General features: G+C 45.4%; 1 protein-coding gene across 1 annotated transcript in view; it reads left to right on the forward strand.

The window, feature by feature from the left end:
- The first annotated feature begins 6,705 nt into the window (after positions 1–6,705).
- The window catches only part of OPHN1 (oligophrenin 1), a 206,410-nt gene continuing 190,069 nt past the window's right edge, over positions 6,706–23,046 (forward strand). Inside the window, 1 exon segment of the mRNA XM_030208951.1 lies at positions 6,706–7,143. Coding sequence (XP_030064811.1) covers positions 6,990–7,143 — 154 coding nt within the window. The 5' untranslated portion in view covers positions 6,706–6,989.

The raw sequence follows: 23,046 nt of genomic DNA on the forward strand, positions 1-23,046 counted from the left end.
ATCAACTTTATTAGCAGGGAGAAAGGGACTCGACACAGCTGTGTTTCGGCCGTACTGGCCTGCGTCAGGAGTCTCCTCTGCCGTATGTTGATTATTAATTCTATCCAAATGTGAAAACAATATGTGTGTCAATAAATTGAAGCTATAGTGCTCAATTATACTCGAAACTGAGTAATTTTTGATTTTGATGGATTCACAAATATATTGTATAGAATTGGTCCTAGCACTGATCCTTGCAGGGGCGTAGCCAGACACCCAATTTTGGGTGGGCCTGGGCTCAAGATGGGTGGGCAGAACTCCACCCTGTCCCACAAGTGATTTGGTTTCTCCCTCTCTCATCTGCATGCCATATGGTCTCTCAAACATCTCCCCTCCCCTGCATTCCTTTTAAGCCTTCCCTCTGATGCAACTTCCTGTTTCCGCATAGGCAAGAATACATCGAAGAGAAGGCTGTGGGGCCAGTGCGAGCAGTATGTACAGAGCTTTTTTTGAGGGGGTACTTGGGGGTACTGAGTACCGGCACCTTTTCCAGTGTCTGCTAAAATTGACCCATGGACCCCAAGTTTTAATGAAAGAGCTCAGGCTCTGCACACCAATTCTGCCTTGTCATAGATTCTGTGACCTGGTTATTGTGGAGTGAGTCCCTTCAGTGATCACCCCACCCCTGAAGGGTGGCCTGGCATTTGAGTACCGGTACCTTTCTTGCTTGAGTATGTATCAGTTGCTGCTCGCTGCAGGTGAAGATCTGCTATTTACAAGGAATGCAGGAGGGGCAGTTGGAACTTTTCGGCTGGTGGGGCTTGGGAATCCCTGCCAGCCACATCATAGGTGTGCTGCTACTGGGTGGGCCCTTGGCTATGCCACTGCCTTGAGGCACTCCACTACTCACCTTTCCTTCAAGTTAATTCCACTAACCACCACCCTCTGGCGTCTGTCTGTCAACCAGTTCCTAATCCAGTTCACCACTTTGAGTCCTAACTTCAGTCCAGTCATCAATCCATTGCATATTACAGTCAGAATCACTTTGAGGTAATTCAGCCATCTTTTTCCAAAATTCTAACACATCAGCCCTACCTCTCCTTATGATTTTCTGTTTAACAACACAATGTCTTTGATCTTTCCAATTCAGAGTTAGCTCAAAGAGGTAATGGTGAGACCAAGGAACCTTATCACATGCAATAATTGATGTAACTGAATTTTTGGTTCTTGAAAAAGCTACAACATCAAGATGATGACCCTTTTCATGGGAATAGCTTAATTTTGGCAGCACATAGCCCAATTAATCTTAAAAAATAAAATCAGTAAAATCCTTAACAGCTGGATCTGCCTTTTCTTCTAAATGAAGATTAATATCTCCCCAAAATAAATTATTCTAATTTCCTAATTCATTAAAAAAAATTCCATAAAGGCTTCCCTAGCTAAATTCCATTTCCCAGGGGAGCAATACAAGAAAGTAAAACATTGTGAACCTTGAAAAGAAGCATCAGTTATTTCACAAGCTAAAATCTCTAACCCCCTTGTTTACAAAGCTACACTAGACTAGATGCTGCTGGTTCAGTAATACAGACACAGCCCGTTCTTTCAATGGGCTGTGTCGGCATTGCTGCACAGCTTTGTAAATGGGGGGAGGGGGAAGGGGGGGTAAGTGAGAGGCACTCCAGGAGTCTAGCTTTCTAAGAATAAAACCTCTTTTTTTTACAGCTTTGCAATTCCTCTTACCCTTCTACCCAACCTTGGAAGATGAATAACCTTATACCCAGGTGGACATAAATTCCCAAGTCTTAGATCGTCAATCGTGGAGGAGTGGCCTAGTGGTTAGGGTGGTGGACTTTGGTCCTGGGGAACTGAGGAACTGAGTTCGATTCCCAGCACAGGCAGCTCCTTGTGACTCTGGGCAAGTCACTTAACCCTCCATTGCCCCATGTAAGCCACATTGAGCCTGCCATGAGTGGGAAAGCGCGGGGTACAAATGTAACAAAAAAAAAAAAAGATAACCAAGAAACCCAACTGATTTTTTTCCAAAAAAATCACAAAGAATGAAAACCTTATTAACCACAGATCTTACATTAATATAATAAATAGGAATTGAGGTAAATGTAGACTGTTCTAAGTTAGAAGTCTGTATATTTATATTTTATTTATTGCATTTGTATCCCACATTTTCCCACCTATTTGCGGGTTCATTGTGGCTTACAATACATTGTATTGATGGAAGTACAATCTGTTACAACATAATTATGGTTACATTATGAGGCGTTAAATTAAAACAAGTTCCGATCAGGTTCCGATAATTATTCCCATTCATTTTACTGGAATAACGACTATGTTCTCTCCATGAAAAAACCCCCACTCTAAATACTCCTCTGCATATGAGCTAAATAGTCTACAAAATTAACCTCTTGTTTACAAAGCCAAAGTGAATGGGCTGTGTCAGCATTACTGCACCAGCTAGGGCTAGGCTAGCGTGGCTTTGTAAACAGGGGGGTAAATCTTAATCCAGCTTATAATCGAACGAGAAAAATGCCCAAGTTCCGACCTAAATCGGGAGATGGGTGTTTATCTCACAAAAACGATTAAAGCGGTATAATCGAAAGCCGATTTTGGACGTCTTCAACTGCACTCCGTCGCGGATGCGGACAAAGTTGATGGGGGCGTGTCAGAGGTGTGGCGAAGGCGGAACTGGGGCGTGGTTATCTGCCGAACAGAGATGGGCGCATTTCACAGATAATGGGACAAAAGTATGCGTTTTTAGCTAGAATTTAGGGCACTTTTCCTGGACCCTGTTTTTTTCACGAATAAGGCCCCAAAAAGTGCCCTAAATGACCAGATGACCACTGGAGGGAATCGGGGATGACCTCCCCTGACTCCCCCAGTGGTCATAAACCCCCTCCCACCACAAAAAATGATGTTTCACAACTTTTTATTTTGACCCTCAAATGTCATACCCACCTCCCTGGCAGCAGTATGCAGGTCCCTGGAGCAGTTGTTAGGGGGTGCAGTGGACTTCAGGCAGGTGGACCCAGGCCCACCCCCCCCTACCTGTTACAATTGTGCTGCTTAATGCTTAGTCGTCCAACCCCCCCCCCCGAACCCACTGTACCCACATGTAGGTGCCCCCCTTCACTCCTTAGGGCTATAGTAATGGTGTGGGCAGTGGGTTTTGAGGGGGATTTGGGGGGCTCTACACACAAGGGAAGGGTGCTATGCACCTGGGAGCTCTTTTACCTTTTGTTCTGTTTTTGTAAAAGTGCCCCCTAGGGTGCCTGGTTGGTGTCCTGGCATGTTAGGGGGACCAGTGCACTACGACTCCTGGCCCCTCCCACGAACAAATGCCTTGGATTTATTTGTTTTTGAGCTGGGCGATTTCATTGTCCATTATCACTGAAAAACAAAAACGCCCAGCTCACAACTTGGCGAATAAAACATGGACGTCTAATTGTTTCGAAAATACGCTTGGGTCCGCCCCTTCACGGACCCGTTCTCGGAGATAAACGCCCATGGAGATAGGCGTTTCTGTTCGATTATGCCCCTCCACGTCTCTCAAATGTCTGCCCATCCCAAGATAAACAGGAAAATACCATCTATTGATATCCTGGAGAGGCACCGTTAGAGAAATTAATGCAAGCAAAAACAGCAAGATCTTATGACAACCCATTCTAACTACAGTATGATTCCCATTATCTGGACTATCCTAGGTGGACATACAGAGCACACAATATTGAATATCATTTGTTATTTCCGACTGTTAGGTGACGCACTGCAACTGTTCCCACTCTGGCCCACCCATATGTATTCTGTAGAGTGCCTGTCCGGATAATTGGACATCTGGTTAATTGGCGTTCGGATAATTGGCGTCGTACTGTACATAAGTATTGCCATACTGGGAAAGACAGTGGCCAATCCAGGTCACAAGTACCTGTCAAGATCCCCAAAAAGTACAAAACATTTTATATTGCTTATCCCAGAAATAGTGGATTTTCCCCAAGTCCTTTAGGAAGCAGTCCAAACCTTTTTTAAACTCCACTAAGCTAACCGCCTTTACCACATTCTCTGGCAATGAATTCCAGAGTTTAATTACACGTTGAGTGAAGAAAAAGTTTCTCCAATTCGTTTTAAATTTACTACATTGTAGCTTCATCGCATGCCCCTTAGTCCTAGCATTTTTGGAAATAGTAAACAAACGATCCACTCCACTCATTATTTTATAGACCTCTATCATATCTCCTCTCAGCTGCCTTTTCTCCAAGCTGAAAAGCCCCATCCGCATTAGCCTTTCCTCATAGGGAAGTCGTCCCATCCCCTTTATCATTTTCGTCACCCTTCTCTGCACCTTTCCGAATTCCACTATATCTTTTTTGAGATGCGGCAACCAGAATTGAACACAATATTCGAGGTGCGGTCGTACCGTGGAATGATACAAAGGCATTATAACATCCTCATTTTTTGTTTTCCATTCCTTTCCTAATAATACCTAACATTCTATTTGCTTTCTTAGCCACAGCAGCACACTGAGCAGAAGGTTTCAACGTATCATCAATGACAACACCTAGATCCCTTTCTTGGTCTGTGACTGCTAACGTGGAATCTTGAATGACGTAGCTACATGATACTTAATGATAAATTCTAGTTGGAAAATCAATAAATTATTCCTCTAAATAAACTTAACTGCTAATTACCACTGTAAGGGCAGTACCATTTAAAAAAAACCTCAAACATATTACCAGTCTCCGCACCTGTCACTGCAAGGAGCGTGACTTTGACTTAAGGCGCAATGTCAGTACTATCCCTGGCGAGCTGCAACATTACATAATGCTGGAACTGGCAATACACAGAGGTCCAAAGGCCTTCTGTGATAGACAAATTAATAAACGTTTTACTAAAAATGATGGAAACAAACGGCTAGAGTGGCTACTTTGAAAATATCTCTGAAATGTAGTATTTAAAATATCTCAAACTCTGGTTTGTGATTTTTTTGTTCTGTGTCTACGTCTCATGGCCTCACAGGTGCATAAATTCAATGGTGGGTCACAGGTTGCCCACCCCTGAGTTAAGTGGAGTGACTAGCTGCTGAGGTGGGGGGGGGGGGGGGAGGGTTACCATATTTTTTTTTTTTTTTTTTTTACATTTGTACCCCGCGCTTTCCCACTCATGGCAGGCTCAATGCAGCTTACATGGGGCAATGGAGGGTTAAGTGACTTGCCCAGAGTCACAAGGAACTGCCTGTTCCTACTATTTGTAAATCACCAATGTGGCCACGCAGGCTTCTGCTTCTGTGAGTCTGACATCCTGCACGTACGTGCAGGACGTCAGACTCACAGAAACAGAAGCCTGCGCAGCTAGTGGAATAGCAACATTCCATGTAGAATCTCTAATAGTAGCAACATTCCATGTAGAATCTCCAATAGTATCTATTTTATTTTTGTTACATTTGTACCCTGCGCTTTCCCACTCATGGCAGGCTCAATGCGGCTTACATGGGGCAATGGAGGGTTAAGTGACTTGCCCAGAGTTACAAGGCGCTGCTTGTGCCGGGAATTGAACTCAGTTCCTCAGTTCCCCAGGACCAAAGTCCACCACCCTAACCACGGTGAGCCCCGTTGGGCAAAATTTGCAAAAGCTAAGTAAAATTATTTATTTGTTTCACGATTGCCTAATATTACGCTTAGGCAGTGGTGTGCTAGAGCAGGCTCTCACAGGCTCTCGAGAGCCGTTTGTTAAGTTTTTAAGATTTTTGGGAGCCGGTTCTCCATGGCTACTTTAACAAATGGATCCCAAAATGTGGGCTTGGGCCCCTCCTGAATTCTCTTTTACTTTGCTGGCGAGAGAGAGCCCCCTGTTAACAATTTACCAGCACACCCCTGCGCTTAGGGGATTAATTCAATTGCATATAGAGCCCCTTACTACACACAAGTGGAGTTTTCTAGACCAGTGATAATAACGGAGTCAACATATACACTAGCATTGAGTGTAATTTTCACGCTGCTGCCACGCGGGGACTACTGAGGTCGTTTCTCCACTTTAAAGAAGAAAAAGAAGAAAAACGAAAAAGAAAGAAAAACAGTGTATCTATTCATTCAATATTATGTAATTTGAAGAGGATTTAATGTGTAAGCACATTTCAGCTTATTGTTAGTATCATTACTCCTTTTTGCTGAAATTTGGTCTGGTGCTTTCTGTATCTCCTTTTTCTGGAGCCATGTGGTAACCCTAGGTGGGGGGGGGGGGGGGGGGGGGGTGAGCGGAGGCAGACAGCTTTAAAGAGAGCCCCTTGTCCCCCACCCTCTCAGAAGGGGACTGGGTGAGGTGAGAGGAGAGAAAACTTCAAGTCCCAGGATGCCTTGGTCCACGAGTGGGCGTGGCGGCCCCACCTTTTTGCAGATTGGTGTTGACTTGTTTATAGCAGGTGAGACACCCCCCTCCCCCGCTTTAACCCTTTACTCCCCGAGTTCAGGATTGCAGAGGAGGGGGGGGAGATCATAGCGCTGCAGCCGCTTTGCATTGAGGGGAGACCCCCCCCCCTCCCCTCCCTAGTGCCCCCGGGCTCAGTTCTAGTCTCTCCGCACTGCACTGTGGGCAGCGCTAATTCCTGGAGCGGGGATGGGCCACGTGAACGGGAGACGGAGCTGGGAAGTGCGGGCCTGCGCCTTTAAGGAGGAGGGGCTTGTGCCCAGCCCTGCCTGGGATGGTCTGTTTGCAGTTCCCTGCTGGAGGAGGAGGAGGAGGGCGGCCTCTCCTGTCGCCTGTACCGGGTCATCTGCATCACGGAACCGGGTTGGTTCAGCCTCCCCCCCTAAAAGCCAGCGATGGAGAGGGTGAGAGCAGGACTGAGCCCGGTCCCCGATCAGCAGCTGCTGCAGGGCTGAGCCTGAGATCCAAAGCCAGCAAGTGCAGAGCCGGTCAGTGAGTGTGCAAAAGGCAGCAGCTGCTCCCACCGGAGTCACGGGTGAGCCTCTGACTCCCCCTGTCCGTTGTGTTTCCCAAAGAGAGCCATGGGGCATCCCCCGCTGGAGTTCAGTGACTGCTATCCCGACAGTCCCGATTTCCGAGAGAGACTCAAGTGCTATGAGCAGGAGCTGGAGAGGACCAACAAGTTCATCAAAGATGTCATCAAGGATGGCAATTCCCTGATCAGTGCCATCAAGAGTAAGTTTTTGCACAATAGATACTTCACAGCTACGTGTCTGCATTGATGCATCACCGGTCTGTACAGGGCTTCTGGTGGGATCAAGGTGAACTTGTCTGTCTGCATTTCCAGGATACTGCACATGTCACCAGGATTTCATCTTTTAGGCGAGCATTACTGTGACAGTCTGACAGGGTGGGAGGAGGGGGGTGGGTAGGAGGTATGCATGGGGACATCAAAGCATATCATTGATATTCTAACAGGATGGGTGTGGATAGGTGAGGGGTGGAGAGAAATACAGCTTTATGGTTTATAATGGGCTAGGAACCCCAGATCCTTGTTAAGTCCTTTCTGTTGGGTGTTAAAATATTCAATCCCCCTCCTCCCACCCTGTCAGACTGTCACAGTAATGCTTGAATGTTTTCACTTATATACACTGTCAGCTAGCACATTTGCTTATTTCCAATCTGAGGAAGAAGGGCAACCTTCGAAAGCTAATCAAGAAATGTATTAAGTTATGTCCAATAAAAAAGGTATCATCTTATTTTCTTTTCCATGTTTTATTTTGTTTGATTTCTATAGATTCTACATGGAATGTTGCTATTCCACTAGCAACATTCCATGTAGAAGTCGGCCCTTGTAGATCAGCAATCTGGCCGCGCAGGCTTCTGCTTCTGTGAGTCTGACGTCAGACTCACGGAAACAGAAGCCTGCGCAGCCTTCTACATGGAATGTTGCTAGTGGAATAGCAACATTCCATGTAGAATCTCCAATAGTAGCAACATTCCATGTAGAATCTCCAATAGTATCTATTTTACTGTCATAGTAATGCTTGAATGTTTTCACTTATATACACTGTCAGCTAGCACATTTGCTTATTTTCGATCTGAGGAAGAAGGGCAACCTTCGAAAGCTAATCAAGAAATGTATTAAGTTATGTCCAATAAAAAAGGTATCATCTTATTTTCTTTTCCATGTTTTATTTTGTTTGATTTCTATAGATTCTACATGGAATGTTGCAGATCAGCAATGTGGCCGCGCAGGCTTCTGCTTCTGTGAGTCTGACGTCCTGCACGTACGTGCAGGACGTCAGACTCACAGAAACAGAAGCCTGCGCAGCCTTCTACATGGAATGTTGCTAGTGGAATAGCAACATTCCATGTAGAATCTCCAATAGTAGCAACATTCCATGTAGAATCTCCAATAGTATCTATTTTACTGTCATAGTAATGCTTGAATGTTTTCACTTATATACACTGTCAGCTAGCACATATGCTTATTTCCGATCTGAGGAAGAAGGGCAACCTTCGAAAGCTAATCAAGAAATGTATTAAGTTATGTCCAATAAAAAAGGTATCATCTTATTTTCTTTTCCATGTTTTATTTTGTTTGATTTCTATAGATTCTACATGGAATGTTGCTATTCCACTAGCAACATTCCATGTAGAAGTCGGCCCTTGCAGATCACCAACGTGGCCGCGCAGGCTTCTGCTTCTGTGAGTCTGACGTCCTGCACGTACGTGCAGGACGTCAGACTCACAGAAACAGAAGCCTGCGCAGCCTTCTACATGGAATGTTGCTAGTGGAATAGCAACATTCCATGTAGAATCTCCAATAGTAGCAACATTCCATGTAGAATCTCCAATAGTATCTATTTTACTGTCATAGTAATGCTTGAATGTTTTCACTTATATACACTGTCAGCTAGCACATTTGCTTATTTCCGATCTGAGGAAGAAGGGCAACCTTCGAAAGCTAATCAAGAAATGTATTAAGTTATGTCCAATAAAAAAGGTATCATCTTATTTTCTTTTCCATGTTTTCTTTTGTTTGATTTCTATTGATAACCTTAAGAGTGGACTAACACGGCTACCACACTCCTCTATCTTTCAGGCGGAAATAACTCTGCTGATATGATTCTGATATTGGTGGTGGCCTTTAGTAACGTAGTAGATGATGGCAGAAAATCGATTTGTTATTCCCTCCCATACCGCAGGAATCCATCTAGGCTGCCAGCCCTAGGAGCTTGATGATGTGTCTAGATATTACTGCTGCCTGTCTTCCACCCTGGGTAGCTGATTAGCTGGGATCATGCACTCTCAGCACCGTTCTTGAATTTGGCATAGTGGCAAGCTTTCTAATAATGCAAACAGCTGCCAAACCTAGGGAGATTGTTGTCCAAATATTTGGCATCCCGTGTTCCCATGGGCACGATGGACAGTCCCGGCCACCTTCAACCTGCCAAGGCGAACTCAGTTGGCTTTTGAAGATTTGTACTTCATGGCCTGCAGTGTCACTAGGTCGGGTTTCTTTTACCATTTAAAATAGAGAGGTGTGGTAGCCGTGTTAGCCCACTCTTAAAGGTTATCAATAGAAATCAAACAAAATAAAACATGGAAAAGAAAATAAGATGATACCTTTTTTATTGGACATAATAAATTTCTTGATTAGCTTTCGAAGAAGGGCAACCTTCGAAAGCTAATCAAGAAATGTATTAAGTTATGCCAAATATGTTATTTCTATTGATAACCTTTTACCATTTAATATCTGCACAGCATATTTTACCCCTGAACTGTCAGGGATCACCTTTTTATTGTTTTGCTGGTTGCGGAAGTGGTGTAATGGGGAATGGTAAATCTTGTTTGTCTTGAAAGTGCGTTGTAAAGTGATTAATTGGAATAGATGGCCACTACACCTGCCCCCCTCCCCCCGTCCTGATGCGCTATGATACCTGCTGACATAGAACAGGGAAACTGTGCATGCTTGTGTCACTGTCTTCCCATTGTTCTGCTGACTTGGTTTATTCAAGACAGTGAGGTCCGTAAAGGGGGGAGGGTAGATTTAAGGCAGCTTTACTGGCTGGATTCATCAAATGTCGCTGCGTCAGGGATACGGCCAAAAATGTCACTTGGCTAGAGATGTAGCTTTAGCCTAGTGATTACAGCCAGAGAGAAGCCAGGGTTCAAATCTCACTTCTCCCCCTAACACTTATTGGGACTGTGGATTCATCAAATGTCATTTCACCGCAATAGGCTTGTTTCCTGGTGTTCTGATGCTCAGCCCATGTTGGGAGGGGAGCAGGGGTGGACTGAGAGTGGTCTGGATCCCCTGCCCGGCTGCTGCCCGACACCCCCTACCACCGCTCTGCTGCTCCCCTACCTGAAAGTCCCTAGTGGTCTCTGCGGGGGCGCGGGGACAGTATGTTCTTTCCTGCCTGCTGCGCTGCCATTATTCCCCCACCTGCTGGAACCGCCGTGTTTTCAAAATGGTGGCCGAGACTTCCTGCAGTAGTCTTTGCGGGTCTCGACAGTCTCGCGAGACTTCTGCAGGGAGTCTCAGCTGCCGTTCTTAAAATACAGCAGTGCCGGGCATGGGGAGGAGCTGCAGCACAACGGGCAGGAAAGAACATGCCCCCCCCCCCCCCCACAGAGGCCACTAGATCACTGGCGGAGCACCTTTTAAAGGTAGGACCATGGAGAGCTGTAATGTGTGGCGGGCATCTAGGCAGAGCCTCTGGGCACTCGGACGCTACCTGGTTGCCCGAGTGTTCAGTCCACCCCTTGGGGTGGGGGGGTGGGGGAGATAGGGGAAGCCTCACAAGGGTTGCTTTTTTTTTTTTTCTTTTGATTCATACATATGGCAAGGGCGTAGCCAGACTTCAGCGGGAGGGGGATCCAGAGCCCGAGGTGAGGGGCACATTTTAGCGCCACCACCACCAACTTTGACGACCCCTGCCGACGACCCTCTCGACCCCCTCCCCCCTGCCCCGCCGACGACCCATCGCTGTGGGCTACCTTGCTGTCGGGGGACCCCAATCCCTGCCAGCCGAGGTCCTCTTCTTCCCGTGAAGGCTTTGTTCTCTTTCTGACGTCCAGACTCGCAGAAACAGAACGAAGCCTTGCAGATCAGCCAACGAGGTCCTGTTCTTCTGGCGCAAGGCTTCGTTCTGTTTCTGTGAGTCTGACGTCCTGCACATTGTACGTGCAGGACGTCAGACTCACAGAAACAGAACGAAGCCTTCGCGGGAAGTAAAGGACCTCGGCTGGCGGGGATTGGGGGTAGCCCACGGCGACGGCAGGTTGGCGGTGGGAGGGGGGGGTTGAGAGGGTCATCGGCATGGGGGGTCCAGGGCCAAATCTACGTGGGCCCAGGCCCCCGTGGCCCCACGTAGCTACGCCACTGACATATGGACAGACTGTAGTCATGTGCATGCATGCGTCCTGGAAAGGGGCCTGCTGTAGTGCTGAGTGGCATTTCTGGCCAGATTTCTTCCTGGATCTCCTTCTCCTAGGCCTCATGTGTTCCATATTTCACTCTTTCACACTTCTTTTGGAATGAAAGGATGTACACAGGCTGTTATGGTCCCACCTCTTTCTGTTAAAAAAAAAAAAATCTCCTGGCCTGAGTCCTGCATCTGTCAGTATGATGACTGCAAGGGGGCTTGACAGGAGCCTCCCCCTTCCCCCACACTTACTGGGATCACGAGGTGGATGTAGCTAAATGCAAGGATTTATGGAAATCCGTAAAAGTGAATATTGCCTCCAGAAAAGCAGCAGGGCATACAAGCCTGAGTTTCAGGATTTTGCTGTTACTTCCAGTGGAAAGATTGTTGAATAATACTCTTGACAAGCTGGGATTTCTTCACCCCTATAGGGCTGCGTAAAGGAAATAATCAGAGTTTGGAAACTCGGTATAAGAAGGGATTTGCTCTGGATTCTCTGACATCAGTGTGATGGGCGTAAGGCAGGGTGACAATCTGATGATCTCAGAACAGGCTTAGTCGTGGTTATGGTGTTCTGCTTTGCAGAGGTGCGGTGTAGGACAGAGCTTTTGTTTTGGGATTTTTTTAATGCATTTTAGAGGGTGGGGTAAGTTATATATTTTGAATTGTATGAAGTACTGTGTTTTCATGTTCTGATTTGGTATTACATGACTTAGCACATTTGAATTTCTCTGATTTTATGTCAATTGTCATATTAATACCACACAGCAGTTACAGTAATCTAGAGACCAACCGAGTTTTGGTTTTGCCATTCAAACTGGCCCGAAATCCATATTTGGCCTTGTTTTGGTTTCGGACAAAAATGCTGGTGCACTTTCGGCTGAAACCAAAACTGGGGACTGTGTACCTCTCTCCGGAGAAGCCATGTCCATCCTTCCCTCCCTCCCTTCCTGAACAGGAAGAGCTGCTCCTCCCCTCCAGACCATGGTTGTGGCAGCCATTTTGAGATTGGAGCCGGCGTATGCAAGTGTAACAAGGAAAAACAGAATTCTGAGAATTGAATTGTTGAATAACCACGAAGAATATTACAACAAGAAGGAATAAAATAAGTGACTTTGGTAAACACTTTTGTGGTGGTTAATTTTTCCAGTACAGATTGAAATTTATTGAACTCGTGCGATGATAGATAACAATGACTGTTGAATATGGTGAAAATCATATGGTGGAGGTCATGATTGTTTTCCGAGCATAAATATGTATTAAAAAAATATATATTTTTGAATAAAATGTGTTTTATAAAAAATAATTAGTAACCTGAATTTAGTAGCGTATAACCCAGGTCTTGCCACCTGCAACACCAGCTCAGTCCCTCGGGGTCCAGGGCCACAAACCGAACTTTTTTCTTGACTTCAGATTCACCACTCAGTCTCTTCGATTCATACAGTCAGACACCACCTTTCGAGTTGGGAGTGGGCTAAAGGGCCGGAATAGAGATTTGGAGTAATCGGGTATACAGTTGGACTTCTCAAAGGAAGCGTTCTCGCTCTCTGCTCTAAAGAACCACACGATAATCCAAGGATTTGCTTTTTATGTAATTCAACTTTACTTGAACTTTATGCATCCAACAGGGGAACCACGTTATAACTCCATCTGTACAGTCTTGTGTTATCTCCGAAACCTCACCTGTCAACTCAAGATTGGGCATTGTAATCGCAAACGCTTTCTAGTTGGATTCATGTAGTATAACTTATTTATGTACGTTTCTACCTGTCCTTTACCCATCCCACCAAAGTAATTCACCATCTAACCACAATCTCTTTGGCCCACTTGTTCATTAAGCACACCCTCTTGGGCTGGAACTCCATCCACCCACCCACAAACTCATCTCCCTTTCCCCGGAGATTCTGGAGTGTTCTTGCAGGTTCCAGTGTCCTATTGGTTTTGTTAAATTCTCTGTATGTTCTTTTGTTACTTGCTTTGGGTAAAAGCAGAATACAAATGAAAATAAATAAATACCAATTCGTCAGGTGATGTGCTAATAGTGCGATTTGTACAGAGACGTTAACTGTTCTTTTTTTCTGCTTGTTATACCTCCTGCCTGTGTAGTAGCTCTTTAGCTCTGGTCACTGCCTTATCACAGCTGTTTAGCACTTGTGTGACCATTCGTGTCTCTAAAGATCTTTTCAGTGGGTCTTTAGTAGCGCTACCAGTACCTCCCTTAGTATCCTAGGATGTATCACATCCACTTACAGTTCCCTCGTCCTGAAATGGTGTGCGGTTGAAGGCTCCGCTTAACACAAGACTATCTCTACTTCAGGAAGCAGGTGAAAGCTCCTACCCGAGATAACATTTAACCATCTCTCTGACCTCAAGCGCAACTTTCTTTAAATTAGTCACCTTACTTTCTAACTCCTCTTACTCTCTTACCTATCTGTATGTTCCATCTTGACTTAAACTCTACGCTGTCTATTAAAATGTACTGTTACGTGTTGACATTGTAAGTAGTAACTATGCCATAGTTTGTATTGTTAATTGAATATTTTTACTGCTGTAATTGTCTATTGCTCATGTTTGATTTATTCTTACTGAACACAGCCTTGAGCGAATTCCTTCAAAAAGGTGATAAATAAATCCTAATAAATAAATACATTTTGTTTCCTCTCAGTGTTACACTGCTACTTCTGGTGTTCCTGGTATTGCCAATGTACCTGATACCACCTTGGCTTTCTTCATCTTAGGTCTTTGGCCTTTGCTATGATCACCTTCCTGAAGGTTTTTTTTTTTCCCTCCCTCGATTTATTTTGTTGTTTTTTAATTTTTACTGGTTTTTTTGGTCTTATGATATTCTTTTTGAGGCCACCTGTGATCTTTGCCCTCTTACATGCATTTGCTTACTAACTTAAAGGTTAGTTCCCACTGCTCTAACTCCTTTGATTGACCTCTTGACATTAACTCTTCGGATCATTGGAGTCAGGTGGCTTCTTACCTGTACATCCTTGTCAACTTTTTTTTTTTTGTTTTTTTTTTTTTAAATATACATCAAAGCAGTTTACAGTCTAAAAAAAAGTGGGGGCTGTGGGACAGACAAAAGAGAATGTGACATAGGGAAGGGGCATAAATGCTTATATATCAGATATAGCAGAATAAAATTATATAACTCCATTAGCAATCTCCAAGGGGTATGAAAGGGTAGAGGAGAAGACAAATACAGACCCTGGGGGGGGGGGGGGGGGGGGGGTCTTGCTGCTGAGGGGGCCGCAGAACAAGAAGGGAAAAAAAGAATGTTATTCGTTTTCTTCACTAATTAGTTGGAAGTGGTAAACTTTCAGAGCAAATTTAAAGTTAGGAATGGAAATTTTGCAGCGAATAGTAAGCGGCGACCATTCCAGAAACCCTTTCTCCCTGTGAAGGGACCTGGTCCGGTGTTGCTTTGCCTCCTGGCTTGTAGCCATTTGGCTGGGGGGAGTCCAGGATCCCTCTAGCTCTGATTCTGCAGGCTGCTGCTGTCCACATCACATAGATTCTCTCTTTCTCTCCCCCCCCCCCCCAACCCACGTATTAACTAATTCTATGTCTGCCACATGGGTGTAGGTCATGCCATTTTAGTGAATTTTATTCTGCAGATACCAGGCTGCGTTCAGAGCCTTTTCACTGTTCCTCTTTCCATTGGCTTCTTCCTGCCTTCTTTAAAGGTAGCTTGTGAGGCACATGTTAGTGCTTTTCTCCCAGTATGGCCCGGCTCTGTCTCAGCAGCCCTGATGTTTTCTTGTTGATTGGAAACTGGTTAATAGATAGAAAACAGAGGGTAGAGTGGCCATTTCTTTCAGTGGATGCCTTTTGTTTTATTTGTAAGGGTTAAATTAGTTGCCTTACTCTCTAACTCTTCTTACTCTCTTACCTATTAATATTCACTTATCTCTTATTTGTCCTGTTTGTCTGTCCTAATTAGATTGTAAGCTCTGTCGAGCAGGGACTGTCTCTTCATGTTCAAGTGTTCAGCGCTGCGTACGTCTAGTAGCGCTATAGAAATGATGATTAGTAGTAGTAGTAAATGGCGTATCCAGTTGCTCATCCATGCCATCTACTCTCCCTTTCACGCCCATAGAGATCCTATATACTTGTCCCAAGCTCTCTTGAATTGAGGTACTTTGTTTCCACCACGTCCACCGAGAGGCCATTCCACAAATTCACCACCCTTTTTGTGAAGAAGTACTTCCTCAGGTTACTTCTGAGTCTGTCCCCTTTCTCTTTCATCCTGTGCCCCTTGGTTCCAGAGCTTCCTTTCAACTGAAAGAGATTCAAATCCTATGCATTTATGCCACATAGGATCTCCCCTTTCCTGCCTTTCTTCCTCAGTACACATTTTGAGATCTTCAAGCTTTAATGACCACTGACCATTTTAGAGGCCACCCTCTGGACCGACGCCATCCTGTTTATATCTTTTTTGAAGGTGCTTCTCCAGAATTGTACACAATGAGTTCTCACCAGAGTCTTATGTAGGGGTATCACCACCTCCTCTCCCTATGCATCCTTCTAGCTTTTGCCGTTGGCCTTTTCTACCTGTTTGGCCACCTTAAGCTCATCACATAAACACACCCCAAGTTCCACTGCACTTTTGTTCTCCTTAATCCACCATTGTTTATTTCTGCCTCTGAAATGAAGCCCAGTTAAAATGGCAGTCTGACTTCTTAACTGGCATTACTTGCACATGTAGGTTTGTAAAATGGGACAGCTACATATGGGAATGCCCATATTTAAGGGGATGGGACTTGATATACTACCTTTTCTGGAGATGGGAGGGCAGTAGAACGAGAGGACATGATATGAGAGTGAAGGGGGGTAGACTCAAGAAAAATGTCAGGAAGTATTTTTCACGGAGTGGTGGATACTTGGAATGCCCTCCCGCGGGAGGTGGTGGAGATGAAAACGGTAGTGGAATTCAAGCATGCGTGGGATAAACATAAAGGAATCCTGTGCAGAAGGAATGGATCCTCAGAAGCTTAGCCGAGATTGGGAGGCGGGGCTGGTGTTTGGGTGGTGGGGCTAGTTCTGGACAAGACTTCTACAGTCTGTGTCCTGAAAATGGGGCTAGTGCTGGGCAGACTTATAACGGTCTGTGCCAGAGTCGGTGGTTGGGAGGCAGGGATAGTGCTGGGCAGACTTATACGGTCTGTGCCAGAGCCGGTGGTTGGGAGGCGGGGATAGTGCTGGGCAGACTTATACGGTCTGTGCCAGTGCCAGAGCCAGTGGTTGGGAGGAGGGGCAGGTGGTTGGGAGGCGGGGATAGTGCTGGGCAGACTTATACTGTCTGTGCCAGAGTCGGTGGTTGGGAGGCGGGGCTGGTGGTTGGGAGGCGGGGATAGTGCTGGGCAGACTTACACGGTCTGTGCCAGAGCTGGTGGTTGGGAGGAGGGGCAGGTGGTTGGGAGGCGGGGATAGTGCGGGGCAGACTTATACGGTCTGTGCCCTGAAGAGCACAGGTACAAATCAAAGTAGGGTATACACAAAAAGTAGCACATATGAGTTATCTTGTTGGGCAGATTGGATGGACCGTGCGGGTCTTTTTCTGCCGTCATCTACTATGTTAAGGGGATGGGACTTGATATACTACCTTTCTGTGGGGTTTACATAGTATATACAGGTACTTATTTGTACCTGGGGCAATGGAGGATTAAGTGACTTGTTCCGAGTCACAAGGAGCTGCAGTGGGAATTGAACCCAGTTCCCCAGGTTCTGAGGCCATTGCACTAACCATTAGGCTACACCTCCACGTGGAAGCTGCTGGTAGGTGCCTTTCGTTTTTTCCTATATGTATGTTTGTAAAATAGCTGCTGCTTGTCCTGACGTGGATGTCTCGATTCCTGTCTTCATGTTCTATGTGAAATGACCCTGTTAAGCAACAAAATTCAAAGAACAGGGCAGGTTCCTTCCTTTTTACATCGATTCAGTTGAAAGAAGGTCAGATCCATCCAGTCTAGCTCTCGTCTCTTTTGTGTTTTGGAGGACAGGAGGCCGAATCTGTGCACAGGTTAGATGCACTTGATTCATTTATTTGGATTTTGCTGACACCTTTTTCAGCAGTAGCTCAAGGTGAGTTACATTCAGGTACTCTGGATATTTCTCACAATCTAAGTTTGTACCTGAGGCAATGGAGGGTTAAGTGACTTGCCCAAGATCACAAGGAGCAGCAGCGGGATTTGAACTGGCCACCTCTGGATTGCAAGACCAGTGCTCTAACCACTAGGCCACTCCTCCACCCCAAAGAATCTTGTTACTCTTTGGGGTTCTACATGGAATGTTGCTACTCTGAAATTCTGCATGGAATCTTGTTATTCTTTCGAATTCTAGAATCTTTATTTATTTAGATTTTGCTCACACCTTTTTCAGTAGTAGCTCAAGGTGAGTTACATTCAGGTACTCTGGATATTTCTCTGTCCCAGGAGGGCTCACCTGAGGCAATGAAGGGTTAGGTGACTTGCCCAAGATCACAAGGAGCAGCAGTGGGATTTGAACCAGCCACCTCTGGATTGCAAGACCGTTGCTCTAATCATTAGGCCACTCCTCCACTTCATATATGAGTGAGGGTGTTTTGAATCTCAAGGGAAGGGGAGGGGAAGATACCTTAATGTTGAAATTAGCATGTTAAATACTGTTGGCAATAATTTTGGTTTTAAATCTGATGTTGTCTTGGAAAAATATATGTTAACTGCTTGTATGTGGTTGGCAGGATGGCAGATTGGTAACCAGTGTATAATCATGAATGGCGGGGTGTGGCTCTGGCTGTCTTGTTGGGCAGATGGGATGGATCGTGCAGGTCTTGATCTGCTGTCATTTACCATGTTAGTGCATGTGCATATCCTGTCCCTATGAAAAATAGTCCACGCAAAGTACAGGACACATTTGCTGTTTGCTAAGCACAGGTGGCCAGGTTCCACTCATGCATGCAAACGTAAGACCACCCTCTGACCCGCTTCCGCACCTCTGGAACATCTCTGCACAGGTCGGATAAACTTATGTGCAGAAAATCAGGTAAATATGCTCTGGGAAGTTTCATAAAAGGTTATTTCTGTGCATAAGTCACTGTTTCTTCAGGGCGTAATTCTCTACAATAAGCAGTAATGCTTACATGTGTATTAAATACGTAAGTGATTAGAATAATTTATTTATTTGTTACATTTGTATCTCACATTTTCACACCTATTTGCAGGCTCAATGTGGCTTACATAGTACCAGGGCTTTTTTTGAGGGGGTACTTGGGGGTACTGAGTACTGGCACCTTTTTCCGTTGTCTGCTAAAATTGACCCATGGACCCCAAGTTTTAATGAAAGAGCTCAGGCTCTACAAACCAATTCTGCCTTGCCATAGATTCTGTGACTGGTTGCAGGGGGTCTTGCTCTTGTGGGGTGGGTCCCTCAGTGATTACCCTACCCCTGAAGGGTGGCCTAGCATTTGAGTACCGGCACCTTTTTTGCTAGAAAAAACTCACTGCATAGTACCGTAAAGGCGATCGCCATCTCCGGTAGAGAAACAAATACAAAGTGATGTTGTGGTCGAATACGGTTCATGTGTTATAGACATGTTGGGGAATCATAGAGAGGAAGAGTTATGCAGTGTCCATTACGAACGTTGGTTTCGTCGTGTTGCAGGGTTTAGGCACTTAAGTTTGGTCAGTAGGGTCATATGTTGTTTTGTGCGGTCTGAAGTTTCTTTATAATGATATTTCTGGTGATAACTGCGGAATAAAAGACTTCTTATGGTATAGGAAAGTATATAATCATATAGGGCTCAATATTCCAAAAGAGTTTAAGAGGGCAAGAGAGGCTCCTTTCTGGTTAAACCCCACTGAGCTGGCGGTGTCCTAGTATTCAGTGGCTTTCAACCGGATAATGCTTCTGAATATTCCCTTTGACCACCAGAGCATTAACTGGCTAGATTAGGGGTGGTCTTGGGGAGGAGCATGGGCGGAGCCAACACTTAACTGGTTAAAGGTGACATTCAGTCTGCTAATGGGCTGAAAGGGGGCCCTAAGTGTATTCACCAAGCTAACTGTGCACCGGATGAATCTCCGCCAGTACACGGTTACCTTCCTGGTCGTTACACTAACCCGGATATTCAATGCCAAAGGCTGGAAGTTCCCCGCCATTGAATATCCAAGGTTAACTCAAAGATCAAAGTGAGGGAGGGGTGTTGATGAGTTGTAGTTAGTTATGGATTTTCGTGGTAAGCCTTGGTGAATAGATACGTTTTCAATGAGTTGCGAAAGTTTGTTATTTCTTTAATTGTTTTCAAGTGGTTTGGAAGAGCGTTCCACATCTGCGTGCTCTTGTAGGAAAAGCTAGACGCATGTGTTAGTTTGTATTTTAGTCCTTTGCAGCTGGGGAAATGTAGATTAAGGTAAGTACGGGCAGCTCTTTGGCATTTCTGGATGGGATGTCAAGCATGTAAGACGGGGGCGTCTCCGTATATGCACATATATAATTGGTTATGCTAATATTCTCTAAACAAAAAAAAGATGGCTTGTTTATAGAATTTTACCCCCAGAATGGGTAACACGAGGCCCTGTATAAATAATCAGGAGGTGGCCAGAAAATACTATCAATTCTACAAGAACCGGAAGGTCCTTCCCGAGCCCTAATCGGTTTAAAGAAATCTCCGAAAGAGCAGGTAAGCATATCGTGATACCCACCAGGATCTGCTTCCTGGAGCAGTTGTGTCTGTTTTACTGTTGAATTGATTTAGAGCCCTTGAACTCCTGCAGATTTTTGCTCGATTAATGTTTTTACTGGAATAACCTGAGTTGCATGTTTTGCCTTGTTCCTTATTTGTTCTGGACTGTAGATTTTGCATTGTGTCGCACAGCTGGGGTTGGTTCCTTTTTTTTCCCTCTCATCTGCTGACTCAGTTGTGGTTTTGGAGATTTGACTGAAATAGCAGGGCCAGTCAGTCAGCTTTTTTGGCATTCCATTGCTGAAAATAGACAGGGTCAAGGCTTGAATAAATATACATTGGACTTCCAGGTACCCAGAAAACCTCACACAACTGTTCTTGATGAGATCTAAACATAGGAGCACCTGTCACCTTCACATGGGATCCCTCAAAAACACAATTAAACTTCATTTGTGCAAATGCACCAGAAAACAGGAGCAAACAAGATGGAAGAAAAGTCAGCCTTCCCCTACCGAAGAAAACACAGTTTTGCCCCGAGAAGTTTAGCCCAATCATCTTTTATGGATATGACCTTTCTGTAATTTATAAATAGTAACAGAGCGTCCCCTAAGAATGAATTGCATTTTAATATTTTGTGCTAGGGATGTTTTTATGTGGATTAGAATTTTTTTTAATGCACATTACATTAATTGGTTAACGTAGTGGATTTTTGCATGCATTAAGTCCCCCCCCCCCCCCCCCCCCCCCCAAGGCATTCTAATGAATGCACATCCATAGTTTGTGGAGTGATGAGCTTGCTTTCTTGCTTTTTTTATTGTTTTTTTTTTGTTTAAGGTGGTGGTGGGGGAGGGGAATCAAATTGGCAGCTAAGTTGCAATACCAAAACAATATGCAGTGTTTTGCATTTTGGGAACAGGAAGAATTAGGGGTTAAGAGGATGGGCAGACTGGATGGGTCATACGGCCTTTATCTGCCATCATGTTTCTATGTTTCTAATTGGGCTGTGTCTGTTTTGGGGTGGCAGCTGGGGTGGCAGCTGGGTTTCTCCCCCCCCCCCCCCCCCCGCCAGCTTTGCAGCTACTGAGGTAAATAAGGTATTTTGCGGTGATGATGGACAAAGGAGATTGTGGTTACATGCAATACCACGAACTAAAAATCTCCGTTTAAAAAAATTGCTTTGACTTGACCCCTCTGATGTTGAGAGGGGCTATGGTTAGGGATTGAATTGAAGGATAATGGATACTAACACTGTTCCTGTTCATCACAAAAAAATAGAAATATTATTTTGTGTTACATCCCACAGGAAGTAGAAATGGTGGGGGCACAGGGCTACGTGAGCCTAAAGAAGTAGCCCGTCAACAGGAGACCATTGCTGGGGGGGGGGGGGGGGGGGGTAGTATATTGCCTCAGAAATGCTGTGTGTTTCCTGCTTTGGTTCCCTGGCTTTCTTCCTGTTTTATTGCTGAATCCTTGCTCCCCTCTTTGTTCTTGGTAAAGCTCTCCAGCCACCTTCTAGGTCTTGACAGGTCCTTGGCCTCTGGAGAAGTAGGGACAGAGAAAGTTCCTACATCTTTATTTCTTAGGATTTATATATCGCCTCGTTGAAAAACTTCAGTCAAGCCACTGTACAACAAGTAATAAGTAAACCACTGTGGTTGAACCACAGAAAGGCAGTAGTGTATATCGAGAATCTCATTAACATAAATATAAAGATAGCAGAAGAGAGTGGCGTAATACGAGTGTAATGTTTCCATGCCCCGGGCTGCTGGAACATATTCTGACACAATTGTAATTTGTTGTTTTAATATATATTTTTTTATTATAGGCTATATGATTAATTTTATCTTTCCTGTCTTATATACAAGTTCCTTCCTCTTTCGGCAGTTTTGTAAACTGTCCCAGTAAAGCTGGTATAGCAAGTCTGAGTGAAAGGAGACTGGTGAGGACCGGTTAGGGAGGTTGGGGGGGGGGGGGGGGGGAGTGTGGTATATGGATGGATTAAAAGGAAAGAGAGATGGACCGGCTGCAGGGGGCAAGTGGGAGGGGCAGCAAAGACTGGCAGGACACTAGGTTTTGATTTAGCCATGTGACACTTTGAACAAGGGTCAAGGGTGGGTCTTCATAATAATAGAGCCGGAGAAGGTTATAAACGTGAAATAAGGGCTTTATTAAACTTCAGTGTGAGGCCTTTTACTTCAGAGGCCCAGCTCAAAGGTAAAGTCTCTTTACTTCCGAGAACAAAGCCTTAACTAGGGCCATGGCTGACTGGGGGGTCAAAACAGAATCTTTTAAGTCTTTGCTCTCTCTCTCTCTCTCTGTAAGTTTCCAGGTCTGGTTCAGAACAAGGCTCACAAGTCTTCAAATCAAAAGTTGACTTACCTCAGCCTAGTCACAGTGGCTAGACATATCTTGTACGCTGGTGCTTAAGGTCTTCCTTCCCGGGGCCTCCTTAACACCGTTCTGGCCCTACCTTTTCTGCTGTCCTGGTTCCTGTCCTTTCGGTCCCACCTCTTCTATCTCACTTCCTCTCTGGGTGGGACTAGTGGTTTTAAGGTGGTTCGGACTAGGTTGAGAGACTACTCTTAAGGGTGAGCGGCTGTCTGTTGCTCTCTACTGAAACATGCTGGATGCACATCAAGGTTTGGGGTGAGATGGGGTTCCAAGAGCTCTAAACCTGCCTTTAAACGCTGATAAATTATGGCTTATGGTGGCAGGGGACGCAGTGGCGTTCCTAGGGGGGCGGACACCCAAGGCGGCGCCCCCCCCCAATGCAGCGTGGACGCCCCCTGGCGAAAGACCCCCCCCGGGTGCATGCCGCTGGGGGGGGGGGGTGCCGCAGCACGCGCCTGCTGCGAGTTTACTAACTTTGCTCGTTCGCTGCCGCTCCCTCTGCCCCGGAACAGGAACCTGTTCCGGGGCAGAGGGAGCTGCAGCGAACGAGAGAAGTTAGCGAACTCTTGCAGCAGGCGCACCCGAGGCAGACCGCCCCCCCCCCCCCTGGTACGCCACTGAGGGGACGGTTGCCCTTGACAT

This window comes from Microcaecilia unicolor, chromosome 7 (genome assembly GCF_901765095.1).
Source record: "Microcaecilia unicolor chromosome 7, aMicUni1.1, whole genome shotgun sequence".
Classification (NCBI taxonomy): Eukaryota; Metazoa; Chordata; class Amphibia; order Gymnophiona; family Siphonopidae; genus Microcaecilia; species Microcaecilia unicolor.